Source organism: Aedes aegypti, chromosome 2 (genome assembly GCF_002204515.2).
Source record: "Aedes aegypti strain LVP_AGWG chromosome 2, AaegL5.0 Primary Assembly, whole genome shotgun sequence".
Classification (NCBI taxonomy): Eukaryota; Metazoa; Arthropoda; class Insecta; order Diptera; family Culicidae; genus Aedes; species Aedes aegypti.
The window spans coordinates 35,586,641-35,612,897 of NC_035108.1; the positions used below are offsets into that span (position 1 = coordinate 35,586,641).

At 37.1% G+C, this 26,257-nt stretch overlaps 2 protein-coding genes across 5 annotated transcripts in view; one reads left to right on the forward strand and one right to left on the reverse strand.

Moving 5' to 3' along the window:
* The window catches only part of LOC5572885, a 136,337-nt gene that overhangs the window by 104,602 nt on the left and 5,478 nt on the right, over positions 1-26,257 (forward strand). Inside the window, exons 2-3 of the mRNA XM_021840497.1 lie at positions 21,204-23,043; positions 23,115-23,209. Of these exons, the coding sequence (XP_021696189.1) occupies positions 21,204-23,043; positions 23,115-23,209 (1,935 nt within the window). The remainder of the gene's footprint in view (positions 1-21,203; positions 23,044-23,114; positions 23,210-26,257) is intronic.
* Positions 1,542-3,780, reverse strand: LOC23687552 (lysozyme c-1). 4 transcript variants are annotated; one of them, XM_011495224.2, is made up of 5 exons: positions 3,652-3,780; positions 2,405-2,621; positions 2,114-2,202; positions 1,980-2,043; positions 1,542-1,824 (listed from the first exon to the last, which is right to left on the reverse strand). In XM_011495224.2, exons 2-5 carry the CDS (start codon positions 2,538-2,540, stop codon positions 1,685-1,687), a joined length of 429 nt encoding a protein of 142 aa, XP_011493526.2. In that variant the 5' UTR covers positions 2,541-2,621; positions 3,652-3,780; the 3' UTR covers positions 1,542-1,684. The 4 variants fall into 4 exon arrangements, with proteins under 4 accessions (XP_011493526.2, XP_021696192.1, XP_021696190.1 ...); XM_021840500.1 differs by having other exon boundaries at positions 3,679-3,755; XM_021840498.1 differs by lacking the exon at positions 3,652-3,780 and adding an exon at positions 3,409-3,541.

Sequence of the window (26,257 nt, forward strand, 5' to 3'; positions counted from 1 at the left end):
CTTTCAAGCGCATTGATTACCTGTAATTTTGCGAATAACAATGTTTCAATTTTCCACGTCAAGCCATAAAACTGGTTCTGGACTTAGGTTGGTGGCTTTTCAATTTTACTCCCATTTGACAGCCGCCCTCTACCCTTGCTCGAGGCTTTTTTGGAAATTGTCTAAATAGTTTCGTGTACTAAACTCGACTTATCCGTCAAAGTACTAAATTCGGATTCCATTAACTCAAAATATCATTAATCAGTGGCGAACAAGGGCAAACATTTGCTATACAGTTTGAAAGCAGACATAATTATAATTTAGGTCGTCTCACTAGTCCAATTGCACCAGCGAACCACATATATTATATGAATGTGTATCACTTGGTGGTACAGTGGTAAGGTGTTCGATTCTGCATCCAGTAGTCCCGCGTTCGAGGATAAGGAAAGTCTGAAGAAGTCGTGACAAGTGCGCATCTAGCCTTCACTTTGGTATGTATAAAGCCCATTCATATATTCTTTACGAGTGAATTGAATCATATAGAATGATGTATAACAAAAGTTATACCAACCAAAATGTTTACTGGGAAGTTTCTTGGATTTTGAAAGTATTCTCAATCAAAAGATCATTTTCAACTATTCTTGGGGGACCAAAAGGAAGAACTATTGTTTAAAAAAATGAAATTGGAGTCTGGCGTAATAGTTTTTTTTCACATTTTAATCCTTGTACCACAAAAGTCAAGCAGGTGTTGGAATAAGGGCGTAAGTAACAAATCGATTGCTCTACCGTAAGTAAGACAATGCGCAAGTTTAATTGAACTTTTTTCATGTCAGCGATGCAATTTTGAGTCCTGATGTAAATAAATGACACAAAACTTCAATATCAGTCAATATCCATAATAATAGACATGCATTTGAGCTTTCGCGAAGCAAAGCGGACACGAATCTGGGGAAAGAACGCATCACCAATTACGAGCCTTTAAATTTAATTTACTTCCAAAAATGATCTTAAAAACATAATGAACAACGTTCATTTTAAAAGCAAGCTCAAGTAACATTTTCTGAGGAATGTAAATGATTACTTATTGTAACGTGTCAACCATTTAATAATGTAGGGTTTTTTTCTGGCTCATGCTGTTTTTTTTTACTCGTAGTTATTTACTTTTGTTATATTAACTGTTAACTATTCTGTTATATTTTTTATGTCTGTGAATCCTTTCAAAGGAACAATAATATCGGAACATCTCTGGATCAAAATGGATAAAAATTTAATTGTAATTGCGTCGGGAAAATTAAAAAAATTGAGAACTTTCAGTAACTCCATTTTCAGTAACTTGTCAAAAAACGGGATTTTGATTCGCAATTTACATTATTTTCTGAGTTCATAAAATTATGCTGACGTTAAATAAAGTAATGATGAAATTGTTCTGATGTGATACAATAGTACTTTATGAAATTACGCTGCACACTAAACGATAATAAAATTGAATTGCATTGCTTAAATATCTTACCTGTGTCATCAATAAAATGGAATTGTGACATGAGTTATGACAGCTTAAAAACAATATTAAATTTCATTTTTTTTCTCTTAAGTCATTCGATTTCCGGCCACTGTTAACTACACACTTTAGAAACATCCGAACCAAACATTTTCATTCAACCACCCGCCGATTTCCGTCCGCTTTGTTTAAACTCTGCGCCCCCACTTAGTTCCAGCACATGGAGATGTCCGGCAGGGGTTTCTGTTTGCACTTGTTGACCCATCCCTTCCAGTAGGAGAAACCTTGATCCTTGTGTATTTGCTTCGCACACTCAATGTCATCGCTAATATCATCGGTCAGGAATGCTGCGCGCCGCGAATGAATGCCGGGACCGGGAAAATAAAGAAGCCATAATTAATCTCCCTAATGCTGAGCTGTTCTCGGTAATGGATCAGCAGGTGATCGTAGAATTATATGGGGGTTTTTATGGAGTCTCAAAAATCTTCGTAGCGAAACTCACCTTCACAGTTTTTGTTGCACTTGCCACCTTTGCGTCCCGCGCGACACCAATCCTTGCTGTTGATCTGTTGGTTGAAGAAGATTCACACAGTGTGAGATTTGGATAAAGTTTCAAATAACAAGTCACAGCATTACCTGGAAGATTCCATAGTTGCTAGTCTGGTTGTCCAAGGTAACCTTCTTCGTCGTATCGGCGCCACTTTCGGCGTTAACCAAGCAGATCCCTTCGAGATGATTAGTCGAATTATCACCCAAGTAACCACTAGTCCGCTGATTCGCCTGTTTGGGCTTATAGGGCTATTTTAAAGCCAATGCAAGGCATGTTAGCTGTATAATAGCCCTATATTAGCACGCAGGTCGAATCAAAGTGCCATTTGATAACTAGGGTAGAAAGTTTCGGAATCAGGTTTTCTCAGTCATACTTACAGTTTGAAATTAGCGTCCTGGATATTTGATGACTATCCAACAGCTTTGCCAATGCACATTTCTGAAAAACTTTAGCCTGATTTGGACTCAAACAAATCACAATCAACAAACAACTTATGGCAGCTAGGCTTCTCATCTTATTGTTCCTTACAGCGGGGAGCAGTTCCTCAGACTGTTTGGCTGTCCGTTTGATTATCACGATAGTTAGAGCCAGTAACTGAAACGTCACAGAGAAGCAGTGGTTAACGACATTCAAAGTACAAACCACCACACTGATCGTTTGCCGACATGGACGTAGGAAAAGGGAGGTAGGGGTCAGGGATAACGAGCTCAGGGAAAAAAAACAACTATCATGCGAAGAAAATTTGAATTTTATGAACAAAATGCAAAAATTGCGTAATGTTAAATTCTTCGATATTTTTTGGTTTCCACCAAATCTTCCAACTTCTTCCAAAAATATTCCAAGAGATTTCATCGGATTTCGCAAAGAATCTTCTCAGATTTTTGTCAAGGATCTTGCAAGCAAAACTTTATTATTATCATTATTATTATTACTATTGTAGGCCTCGTGGTCGTGCGGTTGGGGTGTGGGGTTCAATTCCCGCTTCAGCCATTGAAACTTTCCGTCATGAATGTTTCTATGTTGTGCCACTGGAGCATGCTTGTCCGTTGTCTAGTGTTAAGTTACAGTCTATGCAGCTAAATGGCTGAAGACGGTGTCCGTGTCTCTTTTTAGACATACCACCAGATACCTTGAGTTTGTTCTATGGATTCCCCCTATGATTTCATGTAGTACTTATCCTAAAAAAAACTGTCTAAGAAGAAATTCTGACGATTTCACGGCGGGTTTTTTACAAACAATTTTAAACGATTATGAATGTCTCCCGACATTCATCAAGAAGCCCATGTATTCGTTTGACTTCATTCAACAGAGTTATTTCAGGAATACTGCTTCCATTTGTTCTGATATCACTTTCACAAATCCTACATTAATTATTACCCACATTCATACAACGATGATCTCTACGTGGGCTACGCCTATGTTTGCCGGTATGTCGATTACGGTTCACCTTATTGACCTACTGTCCGAACCGTGCTTACGGATTCATAACATAGCAATGCATCTACATCTACAGTTTCATCTTTTTACATCTTTCCTGTTCGAGGGAATTCCACTTCTTGATAAGACGTTTCTATGGAACACTATCACCAATTTTGTAACTTGATACACTTATAGTTATTTTTAACTCTTTGACGATGTAGCCACTTATCACCTTTTATAAATATTCCAATTCTAAGAATAATAAACTATTCTATCTACTAGTAACAGTGGGCACTCATCTGCGATCTAGTTCGTTCTAGACTAAACTGAGCGAAGCGTGTTTTATTTTTTCAGAGCGCATCATTCAAGCACGATCCTAAACAAACCGAAACTGGGGGAGGTGAGCAAATTCTTCTCTTCCAGGCGAAACGCAAACAGGCAAATCTTGACGCCTCCTCAATGTTGCGTTAATAAAAGTCAATCAAGTTTTTTTTGCTGGTAGAATGCGGATCAATTGAATTCAATTGATTTGGTAACGATCTGGAAGCAAAGAATACAATCGGTACTCCGTACGAGTGAATAATGAATTCGTACGGTGTTCATTCTTTGTTAGTTAGGTATATTGATTCCGGTTCGTAGCCACTTCTTTCCATCTCCGACGCAGTTTGAAATATGTTTTTTCTTTCAAATATTTTATTAGTATCATTCCAAACAATACATTTATTTCTTATATCTGAGTGTTCTGTGTTAGACAACACTATCATCCTAATTTGGTAAAACAAAATTAGGCTTTTATTAATAATTTACCGTAGCAGTTCAGAATTTTTACAGATGAATTGATTTCACCTGCTTATAAGAGAGGAAATATAATTAAATTTACTTAACCTAACTTAATTAACTTAAAATTTTGTAGATGCTGCTGCATAGATGCTGTCCGGCATTCTTGCAACAAGCCCTGTCCATCGTACCCTTCCTGGTAATGCCGCGAATACTAGATTCGCCGTAGAGTGGGGTGAGCTCATAATTCATTATTCCGATACATACCTTTCTTATACAACCTCAAGAGCTTGTCCTCGAACATAGACCATGTTTTATATCTGCAGAGGACTACAGAACTTATGAGCGTTTTATACCATACATTCGGTGCGTGGTCAAATCTTTTTCGACCGCAAGTTCTACTGGAGTCCATAGTAGACGCAGCCTCCACAGATGATGTGCCTCAGTATTTTACGGATAACGTTATTATCAGCCATTAGTAAAAGTCCAAGGTAGAACAAGTCATCGACCACCTCGAAACGTTGGCCTACATAGTTCCATATCATCCCCGAAGCTAACAAATTGACTAGATCTGTTGAAAATCGTGCCTTCTACCACAATATTGTACAACAGGAACGAAAAATCATAGCCTTGTCGTAGTCTTACCAATCTTGAAAGCATCTCAAGAAAATTATTCTCATCTATGATTTTCCATAGCTCTACGCAGTTGATTCTGTTGATTCACCGGGCCCATCTTTTTGTGAAAGCTCCGATATCATCCTTACCGGCAGTTTCATTGTACTTGAGCAGGTGAACGGCATCCTAAATATCTCTCATAATGAAGGCTGGTTGTTGATTACGAAGGTTGTTGGTACACTGAATTTTTCAAAGACGGTTTTCAGCATCAGAGGTTTTTATCATTTTTTTTTATTCTTTACTAGTTGTCCCGGCAAACTTCGCCTTGCCATCAAGTAGGCTGTTGAAAAACGCCATGAAACGTCCCATACAAAATGATAGTTCCGTTTACCTCCAATTTTTTAGACTTTCCCGTTCAATATCCTGTGATTTCTATATACACAAACACGTCGGAACACTTTGGGGACATAACTGTGAAAGAATGTCTGAAATCTGATAGCTCGTTCTCCAGCCATTTCGTGTCATACAAACACCATTCCATTTTTATTTATATAGATAAAGGTGAATTTTAGCACATTGACATATGGCTAGTTCTTCATCTATCAGAGGTTTTTCCAATAATTTAATCAGGGCATTCTCTCTGCACTTCTCTCGACTACACCTTTAAAAATTCTTGAAATTTTTCAAAGAAATTGTTCAGAACCTTCAGATAAATAATACAAGATTTCAATCATAAATGCCTGACGTGATATAAATGATTTGTCTAGGATACAATCCTGTAATTTCCCTCGGAATAAGTCTAATGACTCTTCTCAAGATTCCTTCAAGTACCGTCGATGGGGGTGACAATGGGTCTAGGGGGTGAGATTGGGTCAAAACGGAAAAATATGTTTTGTGAAATATTTCAGCTAATAACGCTGATATTACTAAAATTAATAATTCATATGTTAGGGAACATATAGTTACACTTAATTCATAACAATAAACATTTTTAGAAATAGTAGTTTTTGTGTACTACATCAATGAACTTGCATGTTGAAACTAGATAAAATTTACAACATTAAATTTCTCCTCCACGCATGTACTCTAGCCTCTATCCTTGTATTAGTAGAATGTTGAAAGCCTTTTCATTACACAGCACAGGTATTTTCCGGAATCTATTTGATTTTCCCACAAAAAATCTTTTTTTTCGGTACGATGTCTAACACATTGAAAATGGGGGTGAGATTGGGTCAAGCAAGAACGATAGTAAATGAAATTTCAAGTCTATTTTTTTGACATTTTACGGTGCCGGGTGTTCTCTTTTTTCATTAAGATGTGTTTATTCTTTCTAAATACTGCATCTCTGAAACATCAAACAAGTCTGCTTGAGTATTTCGTGCATTGAATAACAATACAACGCATTTTGACAACTTCTCAAACCAGCAACTGTGTTTCGTGCTCAGCAACATCGTAAATTGTTATCAATAGGGTGTTTGATTATTTATCAGTGTTTTCATATTATAGAAACATCTCACGGAAGTACAAATGAGTTGCATCGCTGAAATACTGGGATTATGACGTCAACTTCTGACTGAAATTTATTGATCGTGGAATGTCGCACCGAAATTTAACTATTTGCGAAGGTTTAAAATAATCACTGTTTCAGCAATGGGGATGAGACTTTGAAGACAATTTGAGGGAAAAACCAAGAAAATTTATGTAAACTTGACATTAAATGTTGGGTTTACATATTTTTTCTCATAGCTCTTCAATTTTCAGCATAATCTTTCTTTTAAGTGGGTTTATCATACTTGTGAAACATCTTAGATATCTTTTTATCTTGTTTGCATCGTTTTTTGTCAATATTTTTAAGTTGTGAATGGTTTTGAAATCATATTCTCTAAAACAAGTTATTTCAATTACAGTGACCCAATGTCACCCCCTCTATGGGGTGAGATTGGGTCATTTTTCATTCACTTGTGGTGCCGCTGTGAATAAATATTTGTCTTTAATTTTTTGAGCAGTTGTTAATGTACCATCAAAGTACATACACACCAAATATGAAGTTTATTGGAGTTAAATTGCGATAGTTATTCAAAAAATAAATCGCACATATCCGTTTTTGACCCATTGTCACCCCCAACGACGGTATTCAAACAAAAATTCTTCCAAAGATGCATTGTAAATTATTTCAGAGATTTTTTAAGGACTTCATCAGCACTTAAATTTCTCAACATTTAAGCAAACGCATAAGAATAAGCAATGATGACCATACAATTCGTAGTTGCTACTCCATGATTGATTGGAATAATAAAAGTTGTACCGGAATAATAAAAATCTGCTTGGGCTTTAACGAAGTACTCTCACTTGGATTACTTAAGTTTCTGAATGATAATATTTTTTTTTATTTATTTATTGATTAAAGTGGATCTTTTAACTATTGTCATTCGGATCCACTGTAGTATAAAATTACAAACATCTTGGACATATCGTTAGGGATTTCAAATTTGTTTATACATGTCGATGTTTTTAAGATATTGAATAACATTTTTCGCTTTGTCTAAATTATCTTCCAAAACATTTTGGAGGCTGGTGGATATGTTTAATTTTTGCCTTTCTTCGTCTAATACTGGGCAATCTGTGACTAAATGTCTCACTGTTAATAACGCATTACAGAACTGACAGTTAGGTGGAGGCTCCTTATTCATTAAGTATTGATGAGTAATCTTGGTATGTCCGATACGAATGCGAGCCAGAACTACATCATCCTTTCGATTCCCGATGAATGCTGATGAGTAGGGTTTAACAGAGGGTTTCACTTCGCGTAACTTATTGGAATGATAATAAAAAAGCACTGGTGAAGTTCTTGGAGGAGTGCCTGAAAGAATTTCTTGAGATTTTGTTAAGAAAAACCTCGACGAATTTTCGAAGCATTCTTGATTTTTTTTTTTTTTGTAGAAATCTTGGGATGAAATTTGATTAAATTATACTTAAATGGATTCCTAGAAGGGCTTCTGCTAAATATAGTACAGTAAAATGTACAGTGATAGAAAATACAGTTATGTATACAGTATTTTTGAATCAATCCTTTGAAGAAATACAAGTGTATTTCCTGAAGGGATTTAAGAGGAAATATTTGAAAGCATCTGTTGAGTGTAATCCAGTTGTTTACGTAGCATTATCTGCAGCAAATGATAATGTACAACTAATAAGCCCATGCACTATATCGTTGAAGCAATGTATTTGATAAAATACATTGAGGAGTTTCTGAAAAAAAAAACTCATTGAAGAATGCAAATTACCCAAGAGAGAAACGAAATCAAATCCTAGAAATTTTGTACAGAAATCTATTTACATTTTTTCGATAGATTTTCTGTCAGTTTTCTTGAAGGACTACTTGCTTAATGCCTGGAGAAAATCAGAAGTTATTTCTAGACGAAATACCTATTGAGGATCTCTTGGAAGGACTGTATGAAATCCTCACATCTCGTTTCAATAATTGGCTAGGATGAAATTGTTGGTTAATATGAACTCAGACAATTAAATCTTTTGGCGTTTTCCCAATCTGAAGTTTTTTCAGACGATATATGGACTAGTTACTTAAACCGAGACGCGTTCCGGATTTCACAATACCCACTGTGAAAATAGGAGGGTTGATATCCATCATCCATTGTCGTTATATGCAAAAACGGTGTACAAGTTGCATATAGAGATCGTACTGTGAACTTCGTGAATGCTTTTGAGGTTGCTTGCCCCTTCCTGATGGAAATCCTTGCTAACGTCCATGGCAGTACTGACGTTGACATTTCCTTCCTTCTCTTCACCCTCATTGCGTATTCCAATGGTCTTCAGCCCTGTTTTTCAACAATTTTTATTTATGTTAGTGAATATTTTTCGCAGTCATTTAGTTTGACGTTCTTGATGACTTTAGGAGAAGAACAACGTCCCCAGGAAAAGAATCGCGGAACCAAAACAAATTGATGAATTTTCTGAGAAAAACAAACTTAAAAGTGTATCTTCAAGAAATATGCAGAGGAATCTTATGGAAGAATTGTTAAAAAAAATCATCTTAGATTCGCTACACGAAACTTTGCTAGAGAAACACACTTAAATATAGGGTGCATGCAAAATTGTAGATGAAATTTTGTAGAAAAATGGAGATTTTAATATAAAAATCCTTGTATGAAATTTAAGGAAGGTTCGTGTAGTGAATTTCGCATAAATCTTCAACAGTTTCTCTCAAAGAAATCATGGAGTAGATCATGTAGTAGATTTTCAATTTTTCTAGTCGGTTCAATAAGGAAACCTCTAAATTAATTTCATGAAGAATCCTGGCCATAAAAAATCTAGACTAAACTTTTAAAATTACTTGGATATTAAAATATAAATTCATATAATAAAATCTAAACAAATTGCTAATGTTTAGATTTTATTTTAAAAAAATCGATAAAAGCATTCATAGAAAGAGTCGTGGAAGGATTCCTCGAGGAATTTGTTTTTTAGAATCCTGATGTACTTCATAAAATACAACGGCTCTAAGATAAATAATAGATATAATCCACGCTAGAATTGTCTTGATCATTTTCTTAATCTTAGAAAAAATACTAAATATATAATATTTATATCTACATCGAGAGAAATAGACTAGAAGACTTCTTTAAAAACTCGTGAGAGTGAACTTGTGGAAATATTTGTATTATTCCAGAAAGAGTCTATAAAGCTTTTACATGCTTTTACAAATTTTCAGAAAATCTTCTAATGAAAAATTCTTCAAAGAATTCCTAGTAAGGCTGATATAAACAATTAAAATTCGATAATATTGAAAGGGGTAAAAAAAAGATCTACTACTATCTACTAACTATATTGGGTATTTGAAGTTTTTGAGGTAAAAACCAGGTGAAATGACCATCCAGGGACGATTAAAAAAGGTGCAACTATTATCATTAAAAATAAAAACTCAAAAATAAATCTTTCTTTTTCGTTTTTTTTTTTTATATTTTACCTCGTACCTCCCAAGTGGTGTTGAACACAAAAGAAAATTAATATTTTTATCAGCCTTACTGCCGTGAATCGCAAGTCAGTCCCATCTGCATTTTCGTCAAAATTGAGTTGAGTTCAGTTTTCAACATATCTTCCAATGCTCTTTCAGCTGCCCTAATGAGATAATAAGTTTTTTTCGGAAAAAGTAGGAAAAAACAGCAAGTCAAATTGTCCCATAATGAAAAGTAACCGCATATTAGTCCCACTACAGATTTCCGCACCGTGTAACACAGAAATGAACCGTGTTTTGATCATCTTTATATTTTTCTTGTCAATATATCGTAGTGTAAAGCAAATTGTGAAAGTTTCATTAAGATTTGAACATGTTCCAATCCTCTGGAATTTTTCGAATATTCGTATGGAAAACGAGTTTGGAAACTTCACAGCCCATTTTCTCAATGCCTACTTTTTACAGATGGGACTGACTTGCGATTCACGGCAGCTTATATCTTCGAATAATTATTCCAGGTATAATTTCCACTGGAATTTTAATTGATTGACATTTTTTTTTTTTTTTTCGGTATTAAACCATTTACATTAATAATTCAGCGTTAACCCGTATCCACCCAGCAAATGGAAAAAGATTCAAATTACTGCCATTTCGGCAATTCTTGATGGACTACTTTTGTTTTAATTCAAATTGAATCTTTTGAATATCTAGTTTTTCAATCATTATTGGAAATTTTAGAAATGTCCACCGTTTCGTTATCCCGTTGGGTCAAGTCGGGTAAAAGTGGTACAAACGTATTTTTCAATCTACTCTTACCCAACTTATTAGTATAAATCTGCCTCCAACTCAACTTGTTTTAATAAAATTGACTACAAACGGCATGTGAGAGCTATCTTCTTAACCGTCGAAATTTTGGCGTTCAACTTTATCATTTGCAAGAGCGAACTCAGACATAATCGTAGAAAATCATTTGAAAAATGTTGGCCACCTGGACGACAAGTCCAGTGATTTAGTTGTGAACCAAGTTTTTTTTTTAATGGAAAAGTTTCGAGCTTGGGGAATATTGTCAAATATTCTTCTATTTCTAGTTGGCCAATACCCTTAAAATTATCTCGTTAGATCAGGTATGAGCTGTATTTTCAAAATAATAACATTATATACCCCAATTTGCCAGTTTAGAAGAAAAATAAAAATAACCTAAAAGAAATACCCAAGGCCAAAGCTGATCCCATTGTCCCATTAAGTTCGAAACTATAAAAACAAGTTGAACTGGAGACGATTCTATCTGAACTAAAAAATAAGCAATTCATTAAGAATTGCCGAAATGGCGGCAATTTGAACATTTGTCCATTTGCTGAGCGGATACAAGTTAAAGCATGTTCAGCCATATTTCAGCTCAAATTCATTGATATACTTCGAAATTCATGAAAACTTTGATTATTGCAGGGATTTTTAATCACCGAAACAAAACACCATTGAGTTGTCGGAAATGTCTTCAAAAATTTAATCATAATTCTTTTATAGTTCCCGTCTGGATTTACAGAAAAAGTCGCGTCTCGCGAATATCGCAGAAGATTTCGTCGTCCATAATATGAATTTTTCATGAGCCTCTGGTTTTCGAGCTTTTGAAAAAAATCGTACATGAACTCAGTTCAAGAATGCTATGCTAAGAAATTCTATGGTAAAGTTTCTAGAGTGCTGTGGGATAATTTTCTGTACAAATTAATAGAACAATCCCAGAAAAATCTTTGACAAAAACTTTAGAAGCAATTAAATTATTATCTCCGGTGATAACAAAAGAGACAAATTAGATGAAAAAATAAAAGACAAAACAGGAAAAGTCAGTAGAGACCTTTTTTGAAATAGTATTACACCTTACACATTAAACGAGAGTTGTGGCAATTCTGAGTGTCTTCTCGTTGAACTAGACTATTCGGAGAAACGTATTTTTCTTCGGGGAAAAATTAGCACACGGTATTCAAATTTCGAATTATATATATAATTATAAACGGATGTTTGGTTCTCCAGATTTGTGCTCTTGAAAATATGAGGTTTGGCTTCGATTCATCTTCACCTTAAACATCAAAATGCTGTGAATTTGTCTATTTTTGTTTTCTTTGGTAACAAGTACAGTCGACTTTCCATAACTCAATAATCAAAGGACCATCGACTTATAAAATTATCGAGTTATATAGTTACAAAAAAAAAACATTCAAAAACAGGGGAACAAAATCATACCATTACCATGATGTTATTACTTCTTTAAGGTGAAGATGCATCGAAGCCAAACCTCGAATTATCAAGAGCACAAATCTAGAGAACCGTTCGTGCTGAAATTTTGATCGATTGGTCATCACTAGCGAGTGGTCAGCGAGTTAAATTTTCACAAACTGTTGTCTGGTTCTCTAGATTTGTGCTCTGGAATATTCGAGGTTTGAATACACCATAAGAAAGCAATATTATTTAGTAGATAGTACCTATTATGAAAAATATTACTTCAAATATAGTTTTAAAATGCTCGAAAAAATCATGCTATTTTACTGACATTCATTTTTCTTATTCTCATGTTTTTCCACTTTCATTACAACTTGCAAGTCTTTATTCGCATCCAAACAAGAAGTGGTCCATGTTTTCCCAAATAAAAAGGAGTTATGTATAGATATTGAGTTATGGAGATAAATTTACCTCATCGACTAGTGGTAACATCAAGTTGGAAATATCGACTTATGGAGAGCACGATGTATGGCAATTTGAAGAGAATATCAAATAGTGGACTGTCGTGTGTTCTGGACTGTCGTGAATCGCAAGTCAGCCCCATATGTAAAAAGTAGGCATTAAAGCAACATTTACTGAGAAGTTTTTTTCGCGTTTTTGTTTCTAATTTAACAGAAAAAATCGTACTGTATCATTGGTGCAACTGAAAGACCATTGAAAGATTTCTTGAAAACATATATCAACTCAATTTACCTTGCGATTAATTGCAGTGACGCAAACTGAATATTACCGAGTCTATAAACTTCCGGAATAATGGTTAAATTACTTAAGAAGCTGAAGATTCTTGGTAAATGGATCAACGTGCATAAACATAAATATTTTGCAGGAACTCATTAAACAATTCTGCAAGCATTTTTAGGTTCTCCGAAAAGAAATCTTCCAAAAATTCTTCATAATATACAGTCGGGTCTCCTATTAAACGCATTCCTATAACGTGCACTCCTATTACGCTCACTCCTATAAGACACACCAGAACGTTATAGGAGACCCAGGGCTTATGGGATTTCATCACTTTGGGGGGTGTCGTTGAATATCTCGTATGCCAAAAGAGATAGCACAGTACTGTCTTCGGCGAAGTTTCAGTGCTAAGTACGATCTTCCTTTAGGAGTTGAGGATCATCCTTTTAGTTGAGAACTTGACCGCTAGGGGCGCTTTTTCTGATTTGCACTATATGAACCATGAGGGATAAGAATGCAAAATTTTGTAACATATGATATCTCTAGATCCTGATGTTTTGGAAGGTTGGTGTCTTCGGAAGAGTTGTTCAGTAGCTCAAGGGCTGACATGCGGTGGTCATTCTGATACGGAATTATGCCACCAGGCGGCGCTACTGGACATGGAATTTTTGTTTTGTGCATTGCTCAGTAGCCTGACCACTTAGAAAGATGGCGTCTTCGGCAAAGTTGCTCTGTATCACAAGGGCTAACATTATTTGAGCCTAAAGTTTCGAAATTTTGCCACTAGGCGGCGCTAGTGAGCAAATAATTTTTGTTTCGCGGATAGCTCAGTAGCCTGACCACTTAGAGAGATGGCGTCTTCGGGAAAGTTTCTCAGTATCACAAGGACTAACATTATTTGAGCCTAAAATTTTGAAATTTTGCCACTAGGCGGCGCTAGTGAGCAAAGAATTTTTGTTTTGCGCATAGCTGAGTAGCCTGGCCACTTAGAAAGATGGCGTCTTCGGCAAAGTTGCTCAGTATCACAAGGGCTAACATTATTTGAGCCGAAAGTTTCGAAATTTTGCCACTAGGCGGCGCTAGTGAGCAATGATTGTTTGTTTTGCGCATAGCTGAGTAGCCTGACCACTTTTTTTTTTCCCCTCATCTGTAGAGCCTTTTAACCACTGCTTCCATTATTTAGGAATATTGTTTGTGGTATGACCCATATTTTATTTGGTGCTCATCAAATATCCTTTCACAATTGAGATGTGATAGACATTGGTTGATGTGTCACACTGTCCCAACTGGGCACAACTCGTTTTATAAAGTCTATTACCCTATTAGGACTACCTTGCCAAATTTCCAAGGGCTCTAATAACCCTTTTCCAAATGTTAACGTTCTTTGATTAAGCAATGCTCCGCAGTTGCAGAGTAAATGCTCAGCAGTTTCGTCTTCAGCTTGACAAAAACGACACTCAGAGGATTGTATTTTTCCTATATTTTTAAGATGATACCTACTTGGGCAGTGACCGGTCATCAGGCCAGTTATTACCCTAAGATTTCCTTTATTAAGATTCAGTATAGCCCGGGCTTTAGCTAGACTGGGTTTTATGAATCTTTTCGCTTGCTTGGATGTATCCGTGGCGTTCCAATTGGATTCTACCATGGACATTTCCCAATTTTTCAGTTTCATCCTGAGAGTGCACTCAGAAATACCACAGAACGGTTCAGGGCCGACAAAGCTCGAAGCTGCACCCTGTCTTGCTAGATTGTCGGCGATTTCATTCCCCTCAATTCCACAATGGCCGGGCACCCAGTACAATGTAACTTCGTTCCTACTGGCCAATTGCTTCAAAGAAAGAATGCATTCCCACACTAACTTTGATCTACATGTGAATGCCTTTAGAGCATTCAAAGCTGCTTGACTGTCTGAGAAAATACAGATCTTTGCAAACCTATAGTTTCTTTTGAGACAAACATTTGTACAGTCAATGATGGCTTGTATTTCAGCTTGGAACACAGTGGGACTGCGCCCCATAGCGATTACCTTGCTGATACCAGGGCCGAAAACTCCAGCTCCGGTATTGTCGCCCATCTTTGACCCGTCGGTATAAAACACAATAGAACCTGCACGTAAACTTGGCCCACCAGAATCCCAAGTATAGCGGCTTGGTTTAACCACTTTAAAGGGAACATCATAGTTGGTCTTCGTTGTCATCCAATCTTCTATTGTTTTGTTATCTGAATTCAAATTGAATTCCTTGATGATTTTCATGTGACCAATCAAATCACCATCTAGTATTTTATTATAACGAATAAACTGCAAGGCATTTTTTGCAGCTTGCAGTTTAATGAATTGATGCAAAGGCAGTATATTAAGAAGGGCATCCAAGGCAACCGATGGTGTACTTTTCATTGCCCCTGTCATTGATATACAAGCAAGTCTCTGCAACTTAGCCAGCTTCTTCTGAGCGGTTACCTCATTTGTCTTGGGCCACCATACCAATGAAGCATAACTAATTTTTGATCGGACTATTGCTGAATAAATCCAGTTTACCATATTAGGTCGCAGTCCCCAAGTTTTTCCTAGGGCTTTATTGCAGACCCATAGGGCATTAGTACCCTTACTTATGACCTTGCTCAGATGAGAGTTCCAGTTCAATTTCTTATCCAAAGTAACACCAAGGTGTTTAACTTCTTCCGAAAATTGAATTTGAACTCCATTCAAAGAAGGCTGTATAAGCTTTACCTTTTTCCTTCTGGTAAAAGGCACGATAGTAGTTTTTGAAGGGTTTACGTTTAACCCCTCTTTCCTACACCATTTGAGAGTAATGTTTAACGCAGTTTGCAACCGATCGGAAATCGTGTTATCAAACTTTCCACGAACCAAGATGGCCACATCGTCGGCATATCCAATTACCTCAAAACCTTGATCTATTAAATTTCTAAGGAGTTCGTCTACTACAAGAGACCACAGTAAGGGCGATAACACTCCTCCTTGAGGACATCCCTTCGTAGATCTTATAGATATTTGCGCACCTCCTAGATCAGCAGAAATTGTGCGACCCTTGAGCATGGTCATAACCCATTCGATAACACTTTTATCCAAGCCCCTTGCTTCCATGGCTGAACTCATAGAGCTATAGGATGCATTATCGAATGCTCCTTCAATATCGAGAAAAGCAACCACGGCTATTTCTTTGGCTTCAAGAGATTTCTCGATTTTATTTACCAGCGACTGCAGCGCCGTAATGGTAGATTTACCTGATTGATACGCAAATTGGTATTTACAAAGAGGCATTTCTATTAAACTTGTTGACTTGATGAAGTCATCAATTATTTTTTCCATTGTCTTTAAAAGAACAGAGGAAAGGCTTATAGGTCTAAAGGCTTTGGGAGTTGTTTTATCCTTTCTTCCAGCTTTTGGAATGAAGACAACTCGGACCTTTTGCCACGCTTTTGGAATATATGAAAGCGCAACACTTGCTTTGAATATTTCGGTTAAGAGCGGACAAAGCGTCTCTTTTCCTTGTTGCAGTAAGGCTGGGAAAATATCATCTTTCCCGGCAGATTTGAAAGGCTGAAAAGAACTCAATGCCCATTCGACCCTCGAAGGCGTGAAGATTTCACAAGCTTTCTGATAGGCATTTATCGACCATACATGTCTTGCCTCATCTGAGACCTGTTCTTCATCCGAATATGGGATCGATTCAGGGAAATGAGTTCTCATCATTAATTCCAGTGTTTCAGAAGAGTCAACAGTATAACTGCCGTCTTCTTTTTTAAGGCAACCTAGACCATTTGAATGGTCTTTTGAAAGGACTTTGTGCAGCCTTGCAGCTGCAGGAGCGTTGTTGATGGTTTCACATACCCGTCTCCAGTCCTTACGTTTGGCGTGCCTTAGTTCTCTGTTGTATTCTGTTAGGGCTTTTTTGTATTCAACCCAATCTAAAGTGATCTTTGCTCTATTGAACAACCGCCTGGATTTCTTCCTCAATCCTGCCAGCTTGTCATTCCACCAAGGCACATCCCTGTTAGATGACCTTTGTTGAATAGGACAGCTAGCATGATAAGATGAGACCATTTGGTCAATGATCCCATCAGAGGCATTTTCCAGTTGTGAAACAGTCGTGAACTGTTCACCGTTATACGAATTCTTATTCGTTAAATGAAAACGATAGAGATCCCAATTGGTTTTCTTCGGGTTTCTATAGCTTTCTGTTATTTCTGATCCAGCTTCAAAATCGAACCGGATTTGTTTATGATCTGACAATGATTCTTCATCAGAAACATGCGAAGTTTCGAAATTTTGCCACTAGGCGGCGCTAGTTAGCAAAGAATTTTTGTTTTGCGCATAGCTGAGTAGCCTGACCACTTAGAAAGATGGCGTCTTCGGCAAAGTTGCTCATTATCACAGGGACTAACATTATTTGAGCCCAAAGTTTTGAAATTTTGCCACTAGGCGGCGCTAGTTAGCAAAGAATTTTTGTTTTGCGCATAGCTGAGTAGCCTGACCACTTAGAAAGATGGCGTCTTCGGCAAAGTTGCTCATTATCAAGAGGACTAACATTATTTGAGCCGAAAGTTTCGAAATTTTGCCACTAGGCGGCGCTAGTGAGCAAATATTTTTTTGTTTTGCGGATTTCTCAGTAGCCTGACCAAAGTTGTTCAGTATGACAAGGGCTATCGATATTTCTGGCATTGTCACGTTTAAGTAAAAGTGCCTAGAGAAAAATACATACATTATATTTTACATACGGATAAAAGTGTGGCTAGTTTCCTAGTATTTTCGACGGATTTGAAAAATTTTTGATCAATTTTTTGATATGAGAAAGAGCGAGGATCTGTTTACTACTTAAATGTGTGATCGTTAGCTATTTATATGAACCAAAGATAATATATGCATTTTTATTTTTATTTCGTCATTGTATGAACTCCACATTTTCCAAGATATGGATTGGATAGAAATGGAGTTAGGTTGGAATGTCAGTCATTACTTATAAATTGGGAAATCAATTCGCTAATAATTTTAATGAGATAACTAGGACTGGCCTTATCTCTTCAGTTACACAACTCTCTTGTTTGAATATTTTTATAATATAAACCTTCTTTTCCATAACGATAATTCAATTCTATATAAAAAAAACTTTTTCTCCCGATTTCTTCGTATATATAATAGAGTAATGACCCGATTTTGTCTGCCCCTGGTTTTGTCTACCCCCGATTTTATCTACCCTCGATTTTAGCACCTTTTAAGACCCGATTTTGTCTACCCCCGATTATAACACCCTTTTGACCCGATTTTGTCAACCTTCAAAAAATAAATTATTTTAATGTGGAAATATTAGGTACAATCATATTGTAAAAAGTCAGGTGTGACATTGGCCACGTCTATACGATCATCCAAAGTATGAATTCACTTTGTATCACAGTTGTCACAGAATGCAGTTACGTTAGGGATCTTGTATATTATTACGGTTCATACAAAAATATAAAAAAAAAACGCTGTAAACATCAACAAAAACGTTAAACGAAGTCTATAGATGAGAATAAATATAAAAAGTAGTCGAATTTTTTTCCCGATTTTAGCTTTTTCCCGTTTAAGTCAACCCTAAATGCAACATGGGGCTGACAAAATCGGGACATTACTGTATCTAGAAACTCTCGGCTCAAATAATGTTAGTGCTTGTGGTACTAGACAACTTTTCTGAAAACTTTTTTTTCTAAATGATCAGGCTACTGAGTAATCCGCAAAACAAAAATTATTTGCTCACTAGCACCGCCTAGTGGCAAAATTTCGAATCTTTTGGCTCAAATAATGTTAGTCCTTGTGATACTGAGCAACTTTGCCGAAGACGCCATCTTTCTAAGTAGTCAGGCTACTCAGCTGTTCGCGAAACAAAAATTCTTTGCTCACTAGCGCCGCCTAGTGGCAAATTTTCGAAACTTTCGGCTCAAATAATGTTAGTGCTTGTGATACTGAGCAACTTTGCCGAAGACGCCATCTCTCTAAATGGTCAGGCTACTGAGCTATGCGCGAAACAAAAATTCTTTGCTCACTAGAGCACAGTGGAACGAAACTGAAAACGAAGTCAAAACTATCAAGTATGTTCAGCAAAGTTGTTGAAAATAAATAGATCTAAAACTTTGCTGAAGTAATGAACGCTCTAAAAATATTTTTTCAAAAAAATATTTTTTTCTCGGGTGCCCTATTCAGTATAATTTCAAAATGTTTTTATATTATTACTCGGGATGCTAATTCAAAACAATGTCCCGAAGACACCTATGGCCTAAAATGCCTCTAAGAGGTTTTGACCGTCAATTTTCAGTTTCGTCCCACTGTGTAGCACCGCCTAGTGGCAAAACTTCGAAACTTTCGGCTCAAATAATGTTAGCCCTTGTGATACAGAGCAACTTTGCCGAAGACGCCATTTCTCTAAGTGGTCAGGCTACTGAGCTATCCGCGAAACAAAAATTATTTGCTCACTAGCGCCGCCTAGTGGCAAAATTTCGAAACTTTCGGCTCAAATAATGTTAATCCTTGTGATACTGAGCAACTTTGCCGAAGACGCCATCTAAGTGGTCAGGCTACTGAGCTATGCGCAAAACAAAAATTCATTGCTCACTAGCGCCGCCTAGTGGCAAAATTTCCAAACTTTCGGCTCAAATAATGTTAGCCCTTGTGATACAGAGCAACTTTCCCGAAGACGCCATCTCTCTAAGTGGTCAGGCTACTGAGCTATCCGCGAAACAAAAATTATTTGCTCACTAGCGCCGCCTAGTGGCAAAATTTCGAAACTTTAGGCTCAAATAATGTTAGCCCTTGTGATACAGAGCAACTTTGCCGAAGACGCCATCTTTCTAAGTGGTCAGGCTACTGAGCTATGCGCAAAACAAAAATTCCATGTCCACTAGCGCCGCCTGGTGGCATAATTCCGTATCAGAATGACCACCGCATGTCAGCCCTTGAGCTACTGAACAACTCTTCCGAAGACACCAACCTTCCAAAACATCAGGATCTAGAGATATCATATGTTACAAAATTTTGCATTCTTATCCCTCATGGTTCATATAGTGCAAATCAGAAAAAGCGCCCCTAGCGGTCAAGTTCTCAACTAAAAGGATGATCCTCAACTCCTAAAGGAAGATCGTACTTAGCACTGAAACTTCGCCGAAGACAGTACTGTGCTATCTCTTTTGGCATACGAGATATTCAACAACACCCCCAAAGTGATGAAATCCCATAAGCCCTGGGTCTCCTATAACGTAGATTCCTATTACGCCCCCCAACCATGTGTCTAATAGGAGACCTGACTGTATATCATATTTTTATTGATTAATAGGAAATATGATCCAATTATTTTCTAGGAATTAATAAAGGAACAACTTGCAGAAATGTTTACAACAAATCAACCAACAACTTCTGCAAAGTGTGCTTTGGGCGTTCTGTAGGAATTGCTCAACAGATTCTACTTGAAGAATCAAGAGCACCAGCGGTCATCGCCAGCATCACTACTCTCGTGCTGTGTTTAACAAGCGAGCTTTGTTTAAGATGCGTATACTCAGTATACGATACCCCGGTCTTGGGCTAATCCTTGAAATATTACAACGATTCATTAGAAATCTCTCGATAGTGCCATGTCTACCTATCTCAAGTGATGTCCATTATTCTACCTTATGATTCTGGTATCCTTTACTTGTTCGTACCTACGGGATTTCTGAGCTAAAAGTACTAGCTGCCGTAGCCGCAGAAGGGGTACTTCCTGTACTGTGGACTGATTAATATATTATTTTATTTTTTATTTGCAGGATATAAAAGATAGTTCTCCATGCATATTCCAGTAATTTCTCAAGATATACTTTCAGGAATGCTCAGGGCAATTTATCCAAGAACATCTACATATGGTTGTAGAAATTCTGTAGAAATAATGTCACTTCATGTTGAATCACGAGTAGGACAATTCTTCGACTATTTGTTTATTTTACGTATTTTTGTGCGTGGGACATGTCCTACTTGTTTCACCCACTTACTGTGCCAATTATCTCATCAGTCACATCATCATCATCATCACATTTCGACAAAACATTCACATCCTAAAAGTTTGAAAATACAAATCTGTCGAGAAAAAATGGGTTTCATCATTTTTTTTTTAATATTTGGGACCATTTTCGCCGACAAAATATTTTTAACACTTCAATAACAAAATTTCATATCAAAAGCTGAAATTTTTCAAAAATATCCAAGGTACATGAATGAACTCGAAGACCGTAAAACAGTATTTAGCCATCCAATTTTATGTTTGGGTCAATTTTATAACTAATTCTACATTCAAAATTTTCTTATTTATCATCCGGCAGGACTTTTTCGATATTTGAGGTTGCATGCTACAGTTTACATACATTTTAAAATAATTTCAAATATATTAACTTAGAAATATATATTTTATTGTTTATTCCAGATTTCACATCATCTCCTGTCTAGTCCTAACGCACATAATCGCCTCCTGCTGTGGAGCTGAGTTCATGACGGCAGGAGTTGCCGGCGGAGGCACTTCGGTCAACACTCCTCAGAAGGACCAAAGCATACCTGCGTTCGCCAGCACCGAGTCACCCGTACTTAGGATAGTTCCAACCGATATTGTAGTCATCAGTAACAACACTAGTGATAGTAGCAGTAGCATAAGCAGTAGTACCATAACTAACCAAAGAACCGCCAAACCCGACCCAATAAACCAAGGTAGCGCTAAGGAAGCTTTTGGGGTGACGTGGAGCACGTTGAAGTATGTAAACAAAGGAGAACTGGGTAAGAAACGATTTGACAAGAAGGTTGTTCCAGCTGTTCAAGCAGTGGATATGGGAGACTGGCAATGTCCGAATATTACCCAGAACGCAAATTTAGAATGCGGATGTGATATGCCTCACACGTTGCGGTGTCGTGGAGATCTACACGGATTGGAGTTGATTGCTGAAGGTCTGAGAGCTTCTCGTTATACGGTTTCGCTATTGGATTGCACATTGAAGAACGTGACGGTTATAAGTGACGCAAATATTTTTGAGGGCGTTTCTCTACAAGGCCTCGTGATATCATCAGGTGAGATCAAACGAGTAAATCGATTGGCATTTGCCGGAATAAAGAATTCTCTACAAGCACTGGGATTACCAAATAACGCATTGACCGGTGTTCCAATGCAGTCATTAGCTTCGTTGCCTCAATTGGATCGGTTGGATCTATCCAACAACAAGATCAAGTCGATTCAGAGCACCGATTTCATTTCGGTTCCGAAGCTGTCATACTTGGAGCTGAGCGAAAATCAAATTTCATTGATCGCCCCAAAAAGCTTCCTTCCCATTCGCAATTTAATACACCTAAAGCTAAACGGAAATCGTCTGGGAGAGTCTCCAGAAACCATGAAATCCCTCGAATCATGCCTCAACCTCAGGGAGTTAGATCTTCGATCCAACACCATTCGGGGACCGCTGAAAAACACCACACTCCCGATCATTAAGGGTCTTGAGATCCTAAATCTGGACAAAAACTCTATCACCAGAATTCAAAACGGAGCTCTAGAAGGCCTAGCCTACCTTCAGATGCTCTCCATACGACACAATCAGATCGATGTCCTACAGGACCACGCCTTTTCCGGACTGGCATCGCTCCAAGTCTTGGATCTAGGCCACAATGGGATCGTCGCCATATCCGGATCGTCATTGAAACACCTCCCGCGACTTATTGTCCTTGATCTTACGCACAATTTCCTCCGGGCACTGACCGCAGACATCGTTGCCCCATTACCGTCACTGAAAGAACTCCGCTTGGATGGGAACGACATTTCCATTATCGCACAGAACGCTCTCTACAATGCCTCCTCGCTACACAGTCTCTCCCTCGAGAACAACCCGTTGGCGTGCGATTGTTCGATGAAACCTTTCGTCGAGTGGTTGTCCACTTCGAGGATCGCTTCGCAGGACGTTTTGGGTGCGGTTTGTGCCACGCCTCCACATCTGGAAGGGGCTTCCCTGCTGCAGGTTGAAACCGATTCGATGAACTGCAATGGCAACGGTGCCAACAAGGAGAAAGCCGACGAGAGTACGTTCAAGACCATCGAGGTGATGCTGAAGCTCAAGAACAACATGTCCTACATCAGGGAGATTAGCGCGGATGTACAGCTGAAGGGGATCAACTTCACCGACGAAAGCGATGTGTTTCTGTACTGGAGGATGCAAACCGACGAGTACTCGTGTCGGTTTGTGTACGTGTTCCATGATGATGATCCGGAGAATATTCTGTATAATTCAGAGGTACGCTAGAATATTGCGATAAGAAAGTTATGAAAAGAAGTTGTATTATAAATTTGTTTTATTGATTTTAGGTGTCCTGCAATCAACTTCCAGAAACAGCCAACGCAACGGATTATGTTTTCTTGACTAAATTGATTGGAGCATACGATCTTCAGAGTGAACTAAGGTGAGCAGGAATGGTTCAAAAATGAGGAAAGTTCGCTTTGATGAATTCATTACTCCCTTGGTGAATAGCGAGCAAACATTCTAGTCACTGCAAGGATTTACAAATGTAGAAGAAATTCAAAAAAAGTTTTTGGTGAGGCATTTGTAAATTCAATAAGAAACCAAAAAGAAGCTGAAGAAGGAGTGCACATTGGTTCAGTTTTGAAAAATCGTGGCAGAAATTGCGCATTTTCAATATTTCACTATTTTTAGCCATTACAAGTATTGTGGAACATGATTTAGGGTGAAGACTCTATTTTGGGCATAGTCACTATTTTTGATAATAAATCTTCGAGCTGTTTAGTAGAATACCTGTAAGTAGATGAAAAACCCGAATTCAGTACTATACCATTAATTTCCACTAGAATTTGTATCCTTTGACGATACGCGTATTTCGACCTCAACTGTAAGGCCGTCTTCAGTGTCATGTACTAGACTCGACTTCCAGAAGTCCAGGATACAAACTCTAGTGGAATTGAATGGTATAGTACTGAATTCGGTTTTTTCATCTACCACTATTTTTTGGTTGTCAAAGAGCAACATTCTAACAAAAATGCTGTTTTTCATACGATTTTTGGCTCTCAACTTTGTCAAACAACTATCGTTTAGGCAAACTTAGGCAAGAAGAATCTTCTTCAATCGCTTATTTTGTCTTAAAAGCGCATTTGGACAAGATATTTCTGCGGATAGTGGCGAGGAGCGATTTGTACGGTATAAAGAAGCTATTCTTAAAATATTTGAAGTACCTATGACAATTGAATATAAATTTGCATCCGAGTTATCGGCCAGAAAAAAAAATATGCTGAAACCAATAATTGAAAAGTCAAGTTTTGAAGCAAAAATTTAGGTTTTTGGCCATGTGGCGGAATTTGGGGCAAGTGTGCCACCCCTGATTTTTGTAAAAACTACAAACTATATTTTTTATTTGAGCCTAACAATATGTTCCCTTATAGTCCATAATACAATGGTCAAAATATGACGCAAATTGCTCTATTTTTCACGTATTTACATCGACTTTTGTGAAAACCATAAAATTTCAGTGATTTTTTTATAAGATTTCGTTGTTTCTAAATAGCATGGTGAGAGGTAAATTAATAACGAATTTTTCAAACGTACTGTACATTGTGATGCTATACAAATGTGTAAGTAATTGTGGCATTTGAACGAAAAAAAATATTTAGTTTTACATACAATATCTATTTTGGTTGAAATCTATACTTTTTGGGGCAAGTGTGCCACCTATTTGGTAAACAAAAATGGTTGGAGTGAAATTCATAAAAATGTAAACATCATCAACAAAATCATGATAATGAACCAAAATGAGGCACCAGTAGTGGTTTTTGAAGTGTAGAAGAGGAATAGCGAACATTTTGGCTCTCACAATGAGTTTTTCTCCAAATATTCGATAATAACATGGTTTTAGGCGTTTTGAGAACTATTTTACTTATTTTCATCAATATTTAACCTTTATTTAGTGCTGATCTAGTGTAATATTATACAGATCCTCTATAATGAAAGAGTAATTCATATATCGCATTGAATGGAGACAAAAATAAAGATTTTAGTTATTCGAATTGACTAGTAGAGAGTTCCGCATGTGATGAACCTTGTTATAAAGCATCCCCTCATGACGGTAAACCTAAAAATATTTTTAAAATTGTCAATTAGGCTCTGCTTTGTTAGCAATATTAAAAGGAAGTAATGAAAATTTCATTACAAGTAGAATTACATGAATGTTCATTCGATGGCCGTCTTGCCCCATAAGGGTGGCACACTTGCCCCATAGTGTTGAAAATCAGGGTATTTTGGATGATATTTGAGGAGCTCCAAAACTAATACTTTTTGAAATTATTTTCTTTTTAAATGGCACAGTGCTTATGAAAGGATGTGAAACTAACATCGTGAGGCTGAATTGGCGGGTTTTTTAAGCTTTAGACAAAGTTAGAGAACAATTTGCTTAAGGTGGCACTCTTGCCCCAAATCCCGCTGCAGCTGTTTAACGTCTGAACATGTTGAAAACATGTTTATGTTTAACTTCTCGTACGTATTCTCAACTTTTTGATATAGTAGATGAATGTTTGACTTTGTTTTTCAACTATAAACTAAGTTTGGAAATGGGATTTTTGCCAGTTATTTGAAAATCCTGACCAATGTGGAGCGTTTGAATCATCCATGTTGCTAAAATTTTTATAATCGGCAGCGGCGTCAGGCCATTTGATGGCACTGACTACACGCCGTTAACAATTCACAACTGCGAGTGCAAAGTTGAACAGTAAAATTTTCGAAAACATAAATGATGAGTATTGAGTTCCTTCAATAGTTTCCGAAAAAGAATTTGTGGAGGATTTACTGCAGATACAAGAATTTCTAGAATAAGACAAGCAAAATCTGTAGGTATTAACCTGGAGAACTTTATCCAGAACTCCCAAGAGGAATATCTGGAAAAATACTTGATAAACTCCTGTGAACATACCGAGAGCATTACTGAGGGAGGATGGCACAAGTAAGTACATGAAGATTGTTTTAAATACCTACCTAGGTATTTTATTTTTCAAGCATTTTTTGGAAGAACCAATTTGGAGTAAATTATTGTGTCTTCTAAAGCATTGTGGTCATCCATTTACAATTTTGTTGAAAAATTCTTTGGAGAATTTCTTTCTACGTAAAATCCTTCAACAACTTCATTCAGAACCTGAAAAAATATAACAGAAATATCAAGTAAAGCTCTGCAAACCTCCTTTGAGCAGTTTTTTGAGAAATCCTTCGATTTATCTCTACAGAAATTGTAAAATAAATCCATAGTAAGCTCAGCAGGATCACTTGAAGGATTCATGAAAGAATCTAAGGATGAATGCTTGTGGGAACGTTTAGATATAGAGTAACGCGAGGCAAAAGTTCGACCTTAGTGGAATAATCAATATTTTCCATGATATTTTCAGAAAACCATAACAGTTTGAAAGTACAGTCAACTCTATCTTACTCGATATTTCTTATCTCAATATCGAATAAG